The 12,118-nt window shown below is 58.8% G+C and overlaps 2 protein-coding genes across 3 annotated transcripts in view; one reads left to right on the top strand and one right to left on the bottom strand.

The window, feature by feature from the left end:
• SV2A (synaptic vesicle glycoprotein 2A) overlaps positions 1-12,118 on the top strand; it is a 234,886-nt gene that overhangs the window by 148,312 nt on the left and 74,456 nt on the right.
• SEMA4A (semaphorin 4A) overlaps positions 9,169-12,118 on the bottom strand; it is a 28,704-nt gene continuing 25,754 nt past the window's right edge. The window contains exons 10-11 of one of the 2 annotated variants that reach the window (XM_048928952.1): positions 11,864-11,970; positions 9,169-10,288 (exon numbers count right to left, since the gene is read on the bottom strand). In XM_048928952.1, coding sequence (XP_048784909.1) covers positions 9,747-10,288; positions 11,864-11,970 — 649 coding nt within the window. In that variant the 3' untranslated portion in view covers positions 9,169-9,746. The remainder of the gene's footprint in view (positions 10,289-11,863; positions 11,971-12,118) is intronic. The other variant, XM_048928953.1, reaches the window with a different exon arrangement.

Here is a 12,118-nt window from a genome sequence, read left to right as displayed (position 1 = left end):
CTCAAACCCAAGGTGGTTGAGTCAGTTCTCCTTGCGGTGGCAGCTTCTGGCTCTGGGATCTCAGCAGGAACCTCCTTTGTTCTTATCTTTCTGGCCTTGCCAGCAGATAAGAGGAAGCAGGGAGGCACCAACTTGCATCTTGCCTTCACAAGATACAATGCTATCATCCCCCAGCCTTCCATACTTAGCTGGAGCGGTTTGGCCACAGGCCAGATCTTCCGCCAGTGAACACTGCTGAGCGCTCTCTTCCGCTCTTCTACAGAGCAAGCAGCTCTGGGGGAAGGGGCTTGCAAATGTTCCCAAAGGGAAATCGATTGTCACACAGTTAGCACCCATCAGCTGCCTCCTTGACAAGTCACTCAGAGTCTTATCAAAGAAAAACCTCAGGAAGCAAGCTTTGAGCCAAAAAAAAACTAAGGATTCTCACAGGAGCGCTGCAGGACGTACGTGGAACTGCAGAAGGGCTGCAGAAGCCGCCGGGGGGCTGTGGGACACACGGGGTGAATAAGTGGGCAGAGGGGTCTGTAGGGTCTGCGGGGTCGCTGCAAAGGTCCTTGGAGCTCTAAGGGTGTAATGGGTGTAGAGCAAACAAAGGCGATGCCGGAGCCTTTATGTGAGAAACAGGCGCTGTAGGAAAAGATCAAAGAGAAATGAACTCACCGCTCCCAGGAACGGTTTGGAGAAAGGGGCAGCTGAGGAACGCAGCCTCCTCCCGTTCGTACTGGAACGGGAAATGGGCCGCAGGGGGCGGCTGGGACAGCGGGGAGCTTTTGTGGGGGCAGGGCTGGAGAAAGGGAGAGTGAAAACCCGCACTGTGCGCTCATTCTTTGATACGATTTCTCACTATAAACAATCCAACTATTTGCCTCTACGCGCTGATAGCACTGTTGGAAATATCCAAGTCATCTTGTCAGGACGGCATCTCTGATAAAAGCAGATTTGATTCGCGGTTGCAATGGCGGCGTCCTGCAAGCAGCAGCGCCTATGGACACGCCATGACAGCCTTTAGACCCTGTTTGCTCCCCCTTGCCTCCCCCCTCCCCTGTTTCCCCACTGGCTGCGTACTCCACGTTCACAGTCTTATCAGAAGGTTGACATTTGCTATTTCCTTGTTCATTTATTTGTTACCTGGTGTCAGTCAGCAGCCGTCCTGTTGTTTCCAAGCTGTCTCGGTGCTCTCCTTGTCCTATTGATGTGGCGAGTTTCTTTAAAGTCTTTGTTGCACAAAGAGCACTGGGGATGATGCCAGGCCTTCCCATGTCTCTTCAGGCGCTTCCTCGGGCTGCCATCCCCTGCTCTCTGGTTTGCTCTCGTGCAGGATGTTCTTGCAGTGTCTGACAAAATATACATCTATACACCTCTATACAGTGTGCGTGCCTGGGAAGGTTCGTCTAGAGGATCAGTGATGTAAACTTATCAGAGATATTCCCCAAGTGAAGTAGAGGGACTCCCAAAAAGAATTATGATAGTGGAGATCATAAAATAAAAATAATATTATACAATTCTAATGCAGAAACATCATTTGATTCCCAGTGATAAGATAAAACACACAGATGGGAGCCCTGGAGACAGAGGTGCTCTGGGATATGGCAAAGGCCCCTGCTTAACGGCAGGCACTTAATTAAAAGGCAGGCCATCAGCTTTATGGAGGGAGCGATCATTTCTGTGGGCACAATGAATAAACAGGGATTCTGTCCTTCCGTCACTCAGACGTGGAGAGCCACTCCAGTGACAGTGGGTGACGACCGGGACCGTGGCGATGGCACCATTGGGATTCGGGGGGGCACACGGGGACACCGCGAGGGGACAGCGACGGCGGGGACAGGCACCAGGACGGACAGATGGCGCCCAGGGACAGCAGTGACGGCACCGGGTGGTAGCTGGGACAGAGGCCGTGTGCGGCTGGCGGCATCGAGAGCGGCCGGCAGCGAGGACAAGGAGCCGAAAGGAACGGCGGCACGTCCGACGGGGGCAGCGGCAGCGTCCCGAGGGCTGGCACTCAGCGGTGCTGCACTCGGGCTGCCGGGGCTCCGTGCTGAGGACCCGTGGGGCGGTGGGACCGGGAGGGGCGGTGGGACCGGGGGGATGAAGGGACGGCGGGGAACGAGGGGCTGTCCTTACAAAAGCGAGACGCCACTCGGCTGCTGAAGGTGACCTCGGAATGAGTTTTATTTACCAAAGGCGCCAGGAGGTCGGAGAGAACCGGTCCGAATGTAGAGAGAAGTTGGACCGAGGCCGCCAGGGAGGCTGTCAGGCATCGGATGGGTGACGTGGTGGGCGAGCCGGGAATGGATCCCCCGAGTTCCTCGGCCAGTGGGGAAAGGGAGCGTGTCGCATGTGGCCAGGAGGTAGGGCCTGAAAGGGGTCGGAGCTTGGAGAACATCCACAGCAATTTCTGTCTGTAGGCCGTCCCTTGAGTCCAAAAGGGAAACGTGTTCCGAACCCCTCCATCGCCTCCTTGAGCATCCAAGCGAGTCCGAACATCGCGGTGGGGCTGGGGGGGCTGGGAGGTGCCTTCCGACCCAACTCAGGTGCTGAGATCCTGTGATTTGATGAAGAAATGCTTCTGTGCGTCACAGGGAGACCCGAGGCTGAACTGTGGCCGGCCCTCCTCTCGGGTCCAGAGTGGGGAGCACAAAATCGCCCTCCATGCCCCCAGCTGCTGGGCGTGCCCTGCTCATGGGCCGGCTGTGCCCCTGCCCTCTGTGACATCACAGCTGCCCTCTGTGACATCACAGCTGCCCTCTGTGACATCACAGCCCGCCAAGGGCTGCAGCTGGCAGAGCCCCAGTGGGCTCAGAGCTTTTGGGATCGTGGTGCTGAGAGGACGTGCCGCTTCCAGGGCTCACCTTCGCTGCGATGGCGAGGAGAAAGGCTGCGACCGCAAGGCGCCCCAGGGCACCTAAGTGCCCCGCAGGGAGCCGGGCTGTCGGCAAGGGCCAGCAGGTCCCCGCTGGGGACACATCAGCGCAGGGGCAGAGGTACGAGGTGGGGGGAACCGGCCAGCGGCATCGGGCCGGGGGCAAGCGAGCACACAGCCCTCGGTGGCCCAGGGAGCGGGGCAGCCGGGGGAAGCCTCTGGTTTGACCCTCACTGCAGCCGGGACGGCGCCGGGGGGCAGCCCAAGGCCCGTCCTCTGGGAGGGCCTCTGCGGAGGCTGCTGCCGCCTGCCTCGGCTCTCACACGGTGGGACCGGTGCTCAACCAGGTTCTTTCCTCCCGCAGAAGCCTCTGTGAGCCGGCGGAAGGGAGCGGGCCTTTACCAGCATCAGGTCCTGCCTCCGCTGGCCAACAGCGTTCAGTGTGGCATGAAGCAGCCAAAAGAACTGCAAGACGCCTGGCTGCTGCTGCTTCACAGCACAAGATGAACCGCGCCAGAGTGTTCGTCGCACTGTCTCTGCTGCTTCTTGGTGAGTCCTGATGAGCAAACATCCCGCAGCGACCACGGGGCTGTGCTGGATGAGGTCCGTGTGAGCAGAGGCCTTCAGAGGCACTGGAGCACCAGCGCGGCACTTCTGCCTTCCTATCCTGGCCGCCTGCTTGCTCCACAGCTGCTCTCCACCACTGGGTCCCACTCAGCCCGAGAGCTGCTGCGGTCCCCCCAGCGTTAGGATGCGGACCGAGGAGGACCCCACGGCCCCGGTGCCGCTTCTCGAGGACATCCTCGAGTCGGCCTTGCTTTGGCCTCCCTGTAGGGCTGGCATTCTGCCCGCCACGCTGCTTTCGGTGCCGCCGGGTGCAGCCAGGGGAAATGGGAGCAGCGCTGGGGCACCGAGCTGCACCACGGGGCCGCGGGGCTGCAGTGCCCTGAAGGCTGTGGGCAGAGACGTGTCCTCAGCCCGCACCATTCCCGACATCCTCCGCCCACCGGCGGATTCCCAGGCTCCAAGGAAAAGCCAGCATGAGCTCAGCACCAGCAGCAACCCCTGCGCTGACGACCTTCTCTCTGTCTTTCCAATTGCAGTCGCTACCCAGGTGTATTTCACTGCGTCTTCGTGGATACGCCTCAAAATAGAGGAAGACACGGAGGCACAGGTCAGTGGCCGTGGGCTCGGACATCCTTCCTCAGTCCTGGCCCCTCGTGCCGGCCAGCACGGAGCTCACAGCCCTCGGGACGCGGCTGGCCTTGCGTGTCAGGCCTCCGGGTGCTGGCAGTCACGCTGAGCTGCGCGCTGACGTGGCCGCGTCCTGACATGGTTTCTTGTCCTTCCAGCGGATGCTGTCTGAGCTGAGAGCACGGCAGGAGTGCTATCAGACGCCGGACTGGGCACGGAAGAGCATTGGTGAGGACACAGGCAGGCAAGCCCTGCTCCCCTCAGCTCCTCCACGTCTGCTGCCTCTCGCACTCATCTCCTCCCCATCGTTACAGGTGGTACCATCGACCTGCACAGAACTTCTCCTACCTACACATTTAAGTGCTGGTTTTGCTGGCTCCACAGTTTCATCGTCCCCGTGAATCCTCCGGATACCATCCTGCAGGTATCGTGGCGGCCATCAGCAGCGCTGCTTGCACCCCTCGCTCCCCCTTGGGGGTCTCCCCTCAGGCCCGGCGCGTTGCTCAAGCCGTGAAGCCCAAGGTCCGATACGGGGCCGGGTGTGCTGGAAATCGGTGCTTCCCCTCACCTGAGCTGAAGCGCTGTGTGTGTGGGGCCCACGCTCCTCAGTCCCAGCCGGGTGAGAGATCTCCTCCCCGCCGACACCGCAGTGCCACAGCCATCCCAGCTGTCCCTCGGTGGGCAGAGCTGGGGGCCGGCGGAGCAGTGCTGGAGAGAGACGCTCCCACTGCGACGCTTTCCCAGCCGCCATCTTCCCCTTGGCGGTGACACTGAGAGCCCCTTTGTCGGGCGGGGAATTCAGGCCCAGTGCTTCTGCCCCATTCCTCACACGTGAGCCACTCTCAAGCACAAGTACGGCCCGCAGACGCTCGCTGCCTTTGCCCTTAGCTGAACCAGGAGTGCGGTGGCCCCAGCGCTCTCTCCTGATCCTCTGCTCTCCCATTCTGTTTGCAGCCGGGCGATTCACCAGGACAGTGCTGGCCCATGGAGGGACATCAGGGCCAGGTGGTCATCGGGTTGCCAGCTGAAATCCTGCCCTCTTGTGTCATTCTGGAACACGTTGACCCAGGGCTGACTCCAGCTGCCTCCCCCAGCAGTGCCCCGAAAGAATTTGCTGTTTTTGTAAGTCACTGCTTTGCTCTTTTGCCTGGGATCTGGGCACAGCACAGTGCCGGAGCAGGGACTGGCTTGCTTTTGGGCATCCTCAGAGCCCTGTGTCCCGCCGCCTGCCGAGCACTGCAGTGCCCCAAGGTGATGTTTCCTAAGCTGGAGAGCCGGCATCCTTCTTAAGCCTTGCTCGGCAAGCATCTCGGGCTTCCTGAGCAAACCTCGAGGCCGAGACTGAGCTCCAGCGGAAGCAGGGCCGGGCTGCTGCCCGAGCCCCGGGGCAGGGGGGTGGGCAGCCCCGTGCTGACACAGCGCACGGCTTTGCTCTTGGTGCACGAATCTGAGCGTCCATCCTTGTGCTTTGCTTGCAAGGGGCTGGATGTGGACAGCGAAGAGGAGGTTCCGCTCGGGTCGTTCACCTTCGATGTGCAGAAGGCATTCTTAGACATCTTCCTGCTCCAGGTAGGACAGGGGCAGCACGCCAGGGAGGACGCCTGCTCCCTGCCCCTCCCTGTGCTCCCACAGGCCTGCAACTGGAGCCCTCCGGCTGCACAGCCACGCTCCTCTCGCTGTCTGGAGCTGCTGAGCAACAGGAGCAACTGGCAGGGGCGAGCCGTGGAGCACAGGGTGGGAATTGGAACCCCAGCAATTTCTTTGTTCCTCCCCATTTCCTTTGCAGAATCATCCTGCCAGAGCCTTTCGCCACATCAAGGTTCTGGTGCAGAGCAACTGGGGACATCCAGAATACACCTGCATTTACCGAGTGCAGGTGCACGGGAAGGTGGTGAAAAAACTGACCGTCTGAAATTGGACTTGGAAGATCCGAAATTGAACGTGGAAGATCTGAAAGTGGCATTTGTAAGATCTGAAATTGGACTTGGAAGATCTGAAATTGGCAGTTGTCAGATCTGAAATTGGACTTGGAAGACCTGAAATTGGATTTGGAAGACCTGAAATTGGCATTTGTAAGATCTGAAATTGGCAGTTGTCAGATCTGAAATTGGACTTGGAAGACCTGAAATTGGCAGTGGTCAGATCTGAAATTGGCAGTGGTCAGATCTGAAATTGGCATTTGTAAGATCTGTAATTGGACTTATTGACCAAAAAATAAAAACATCAACATCATCTCGAACCGCGTCTGTGTTGAGATGGGGTGCAGCTCCGTGGGGGGGGCAGCTCCTCATTCCTCTCCAGCCTCCCAAAGCCCTGCGCCGGGCTGGCCGGTGCTCCCCTGACAGCGACACGGCGAGCGCTCAGCAACAGCCGGGCTGAGGCACAGAGCCAGGCGGAGGGGCCGCAGCCTTTCTGGGCTGACACGGGCAGCCGGACGGAGCTCCGAGGAGCCACCGAGCCGCCCAGAGGGAACTGCGGGATCTCCAGGCCGCGAGAGGAAATGGGCCGGCTGAGGCGGGCCCAGCAGTCAGAGAGAGAGAGATGGACGCCTGGCATCGCGCAGCGACACGGGCAGAGCGACAGCCCTGCCTGCAGCCCCAGCCAGGGCCAGAGGCCAGGCTGCCCGCTTGGCGCCGCTCGCCGGCTCGGGTTGGGGCAGCGCACCGAACGCACGCAGTTGTGGCGCTCGCAGGGCCAGCTGACGGCTGCGTTTGGCCAAGTCTCTGGGGCCCGGCGCCGTGCGTGCCGCGTGCTGGAGCAGCCGGCCGACTCCGGGCTCGCCGAGCCGCTCTGCAGCTCCTTAGAGAGGTCGTGGCTGCTGGGCAAAGTCCGTGGCGACTGGAGAATGGAAACGGCGCTCTGAGGAGCCCCTCGGAGGGAAACTGCAGGCCATGAGCCTCACCTCGGTGCCTGGGGAGTTCGCGGAGCAGATCCTCCGGGAAGAGATGCTCAGGCGCGTGCCAGACCAGCCCTCCTCACCCTCGTGTCCTCCGGGCTCCGGTGCCAAGGACACCGAGCAGCGCGCCACAGGAGGAGGAAGGGATGGCATCCAGAGAGTGGGGCTGGGGCAGGTTGCAGGAGCGTGCCCACGAGAACAGCACGAGCTTCGGCACGGCTCTACCACGTGGAGTACGGATAACAAAAGTCCTGCAGCCACGACACACACCTTGAGTGCCGCACTCAGCTTTGGGCGTCTCGCTTCGAGAGAGTTTGTGCGCTGTGTTCAGAGCAGAGCGGGGCTGCTGGCAAAGGATTCCGAAGGAAGCCGTGTGGGCAGGGGCTGAGGGCACTGGGAGACGGAAGAGCCAAAGAGCGCCAGCTGGTGCCAGCCCCATCTGGAGCCCTGCACCCGGGCCTGGGACCCCAGCACATGAGAGACGTGGAGCGGGTCCAGAGGGGGCCGCGAGGATGCTCCCAGGGCCGGAGCAGCTCCCCTCCAAAGAAAGGCTGAAGGTTCATCTGGAGAAGGATCTGGGGGACTGAAGGATCTGGTGTTCTGGGAGGCCGGCAAATTGCTTCCCTCCTTCTCTTTCATCAGTTGAGCCTTCTATTGAGGACCTCGATAACCATCTCAGCTAAGAAATTCAGCAAACTCGCAGTCCTTTGTGCACAGAACTCTGTAGTTACCGTGGCACCCACATACTGCAGTCCAGTTCCACCCTGGGATGGATGGAGCAACCCACGTCTCAGGATCCATCCTGAGCTGACCGGTTCTCAAAAATCCCCAGGCTGTTCTCACAGCCCTGGATAACACTGTCCAGGTTGACTGCATCTCTCTTTTTATTATTATTATTATTTTCGGTCTTGGGGTTTTTGCTACTCAAAGGCAAGTCACTTTAAGCTTCCTTTGGCCAAACCAGGCAAAAAGGCATCCTTCAAATCCAGAAGGGAAGCTTTGCCCACTCATTCCTTACCTTGGTTAACGAGCTGGATCAATCTGCCACCACTGAGGGCATGCACTCAACAATTCTATTACTTCCCTCAGATCTCGTACCACACTACAGCGCTTGCTTTCCAATTTTTACTTATTTACTCATTATTGGTGGTTTTTTTTAATCGGTAGAATTGGAGAATTGTGTTTGGATTCACACTCAATTAATAATCCAAACTTCAAGCAGTTACCTGTTATTCCTTTTACCCTTCTACAGCCACGTACCCTCAAAGGCGCTGCTTTACCTCCACTTGGCTAGCTCTTGCTTTTCACTTCTATTCAGGGCTGCATTTTTTCATTATGATTATTATTATTTTTGGCTCTGCCACGCATCCCTGACACCCACACTCCTACCGAGCCGAAGCCGCGGCCTCTCCGCTTCTTGGCGTTCTCCCTCAGCTTATGGAAGCTCTCTGCGGAAAGACGGCCAGTCAGGGCCCGGCAGCCTGACCGGGGCTGGGGCCCGACCGGGGGCGGGGAGCGGGAGCAGAGCCGCATCGCCCTCCCGCCCGCCGGGCCTCGGCCGCCCTCACCGTCGCCGTCTTCGTCCATAGCGAACTCCTCGCCGCTCGGCTCGCGCAGACCCACAACGTCCGCCATTTCGCCGCGCTCCCCACAGCCGCCTTGCGGGGCACGACGGGAAACGCGCCGGAAGCGGGGTGGGGCCTCGCGCCGGAAATGCGTCGGCGTAGCGCACGGGCCGCGGGGGGCCGCCATCTTGGGGAGGACGCAGGCGGATGGACGGGGGCGGCGTAGAGCGCGGCGCCATCTTGGGGAGGTCAAAGCGGCCACAGAAACGGAGGCGCCCCGTAGAAATCCCACGGAGCAGAGGCCAAAAGCGCACTCGCACCCCATAGATAGCCCACAGACATCCCAAGGAACGGTGGCTCTAGGTCTCCGCCCCACAAACACACGTGCACCATGGATGCCTCATGGGCACCCCGTGGATACCCCCTGGGTGCCCCACAGATACCCTATAGATACCCCATAGATTCTCCATAGATACCCCATGGATGTCGCATGGATACCCATAGATGTCCCATAGATCAACTATGGATGCCCCATGGATGTCCCCTATATACTCCATGGATACCCCACGGATTCCCCATAGATACCCCATGGATGCCCCATGGATACCTGAAGGAGCAGGGGGACTCCAGGGTTCCACCCTGCAAAAACATGTGTGCCCCACAGATACCCCATAGACCCCATAAATGCCCCACAGATACCCCATACATACCCCAAAGAACAGGGCGGCTACAAAGCTTCCGCCCCACAGCAAGGCGTGTATCCCATAGATACCCCATGGATACCCCATGGAGCAGGGTGGCTCTGGGGTTCTGCCCAACAAAACCACGGGTACCCCATAGGTATCCCATAGACACCCCACAGACACCCCACAGATCCCCCACATTGGAGAGGTTTATTGTATAAAACCATGGGTACAAAAGGCAGCAGTCGGTGTGTGAGCAGTGATGTGTGCGGGCACTGCTATGGGGTGAGCACAGCACTGCAGTGGGGTCGGCACTGCTATGGGGTGAGCACAGCACTGCAGTGGGGTCGGCACTGCTATGGGGTGAGCACAGCACTGCAGTGGGGCCGGCACTGCTATGGGGTGAGCACAGCACTGCAGTGGGGTCGGCACTGCTATGGGGTGAGCACAGCACTGCGGTGGGGCCGGCACTGCTATGGGGTCCCCCCCATAACGCTGCATTAAATTCACCAATCCCTCTCCCCAAAAAACCAAACCTCCCCCCATCCTCAGCCCCACCGCGGCCCCATCTGCCCCATTTCTCCTCGCACCCCTCCGGACTCACCGCCGCTCCCTCCGTCCATCTGCACGCAGCCCCTCTCCCCCCCCACGCCCCCCTCCCCATTCAGGGGGGTTTTCTCCACCCCCCCCGCGCACCCCCCCGCTTTGCCCCGCGCCCTAAAAGCCACCAACCCCAACCCGACGGCCGCCGGCAGCGTCAAAGCCAGCAGCGCGGCCACGGCCACCAACTGCGGCCAGTAGGAGCCGTGCGGGGGGGGTCCCGGGGGGGCCGTCGCCCCCTCCTCGCTCCCCCGGCCGCCCCCGTCGGGCTCCAGCAGGCGGTACCGAGCCGCGGCCCAGCGGACGCCGTTCTCGGTGGCCCAGCAGACGTAGGAGCCGACGGAGCGGCGCTGGGCGACCAGCAGCAGCGTCAGGTCCGGCAGCAGCTCCGCGTCCCCGGCGCCGGCCGGCCGCTCCCAGCTGTACGCCGCCCAGGCGGAGCGCCGCGGGCACGGCAGCCGCAGCACGCTGTGAGCGGCGGGGCGCAGCGCTGCGGGAGGAGGCGGCGTTGCGGGGCGGGGGAGGAACGGCGAGCGCGAGGCCGGCGGCAACCCAGGTAACCCCACACCCTATAACCCCATAAAACCCATAGCCATGTAACCCCATATAACCCTATAACCCCATATAACCCTATAACCCCATATAACCCATAGCCATGTAACCCCATATAACCCTATAACCCCATATAACCCTATAACCCCATATAACCCATAGCCATGTAACCCCATATAACCCTATAACCCCATAAAACCCATAGCCATGTAACCCCATATAACCCTATAACCCCATATAACCCTATAACCCCATATAACCCATAGCCATGTAACCCCATATAACCCTATAACCCCATATAACCCTATAACCCCATATAACCCATAGCCATGTAACCCCATATAACCCTATAACCCCATATAACCCTATAACCCCATATAACCCATAGCCATGTAACCCCATATAACCCTATAACCCCATAAAACCCATAGCCATGTAACCCCATATAACCCTATAACCCCATAAAACCCATAGCCATGTAACCCCATATAACCCTATAACCCCATAAAACCCATAGCCATGTAACCCCATATAACCCTATAACCCCATATAACCCATAGCCATGTAACCCCATATAACCCTATAACCCCATAAAACCCATAGCCATGTAACCCCATATAACCCTATAACCCAATATAACCCATAGCCATGTAACCCCATATAACCCTATAACCCCATATAACCCCATATAACCCCATATAACCCCATATAACCCATAGCTCATATAACCCTATAACCCCATATAACCTATAGCCATATAACCCTATAACCCCATGTAACCCATAGCTCACATAACCCTATAACCCCATATAACCCATAGCCATATAACCCATATCCCATATAACCCATAGCTCATATAACCCTATAACCCCATATAACCCATCGCCCATAGAACCTTATAACCCCATATAACCCTATAACCCTACACCCTATAACCCTATACCCCATAGCCCTATAACCCTCTAACCCTACACCCCTGTAACTCCACACCCCTATAAACCTACACCTCTATAACCCCATAACCCCACACCCCTATGACCCTGTAACCCTACACCCCCATAACCCAACACCTCCATACCCCAATGACCCTATAAACACATATACTCATACCCCCAAATCTGAAACCCTAACCCTGACCCTACAACCCAACCCCAACCCTAAACCTACAACCCCAACCCTAACCCTAAACCTACAACCCCAACCCTAACCCTGGCCCCCCAACCCCCTATAACTCCTATAACCCTGTATCCCTGCAGCCCCATAACGCTCACCCTATTATCCAAACCCTAACCCCAACCCCATAACCCTCGCCTTATAACCCCAACCTTAACCCTGACCAAAACCCTAACCCTACAAAACTAGCCCTACAACCCTAACCCTAATCTTGACCCTTCCTCTATAACCCTAACCCCGCCCCTATAAGCGTGGCCCCGCCCCTACAAACATGGCCCCGCCCCTATAACTGTGGCCCCGCCCCTATACGCGTAGCCCCACCCCCACCCCCCCTACTCACTCAGCTCCATTTCCGCCTCCATTTCCGCCTCCATTTCCGCCCCCCCGCTCCTCCCGCGCTGGCAGCGGCTCCTGGCGTCGCCTCCCTCCACATCCTGCAGCCACGTGCTGAGGGGTCAGAGGTCAGAGGTCAGGGGTCAGGTCGCACCATCAAGGTCAGAGGTCATGGGGTCAGGGTCATGGGTGAGGTCATAGGGTCATTGAATCATAGAATCATAGAATCACTAAGGTTGGAAAAGACCTAAAAGATCACCCA

This window comes from Lagopus muta, chromosome 29 (genome assembly GCF_023343835.1).
Source record: "Lagopus muta isolate bLagMut1 chromosome 29, bLagMut1 primary, whole genome shotgun sequence".
Classification (NCBI taxonomy): Eukaryota; Metazoa; Chordata; class Aves; order Galliformes; family Phasianidae; genus Lagopus; species Lagopus muta.
This window is presented reverse-complemented; position numbering and strand designations above follow the sequence as displayed.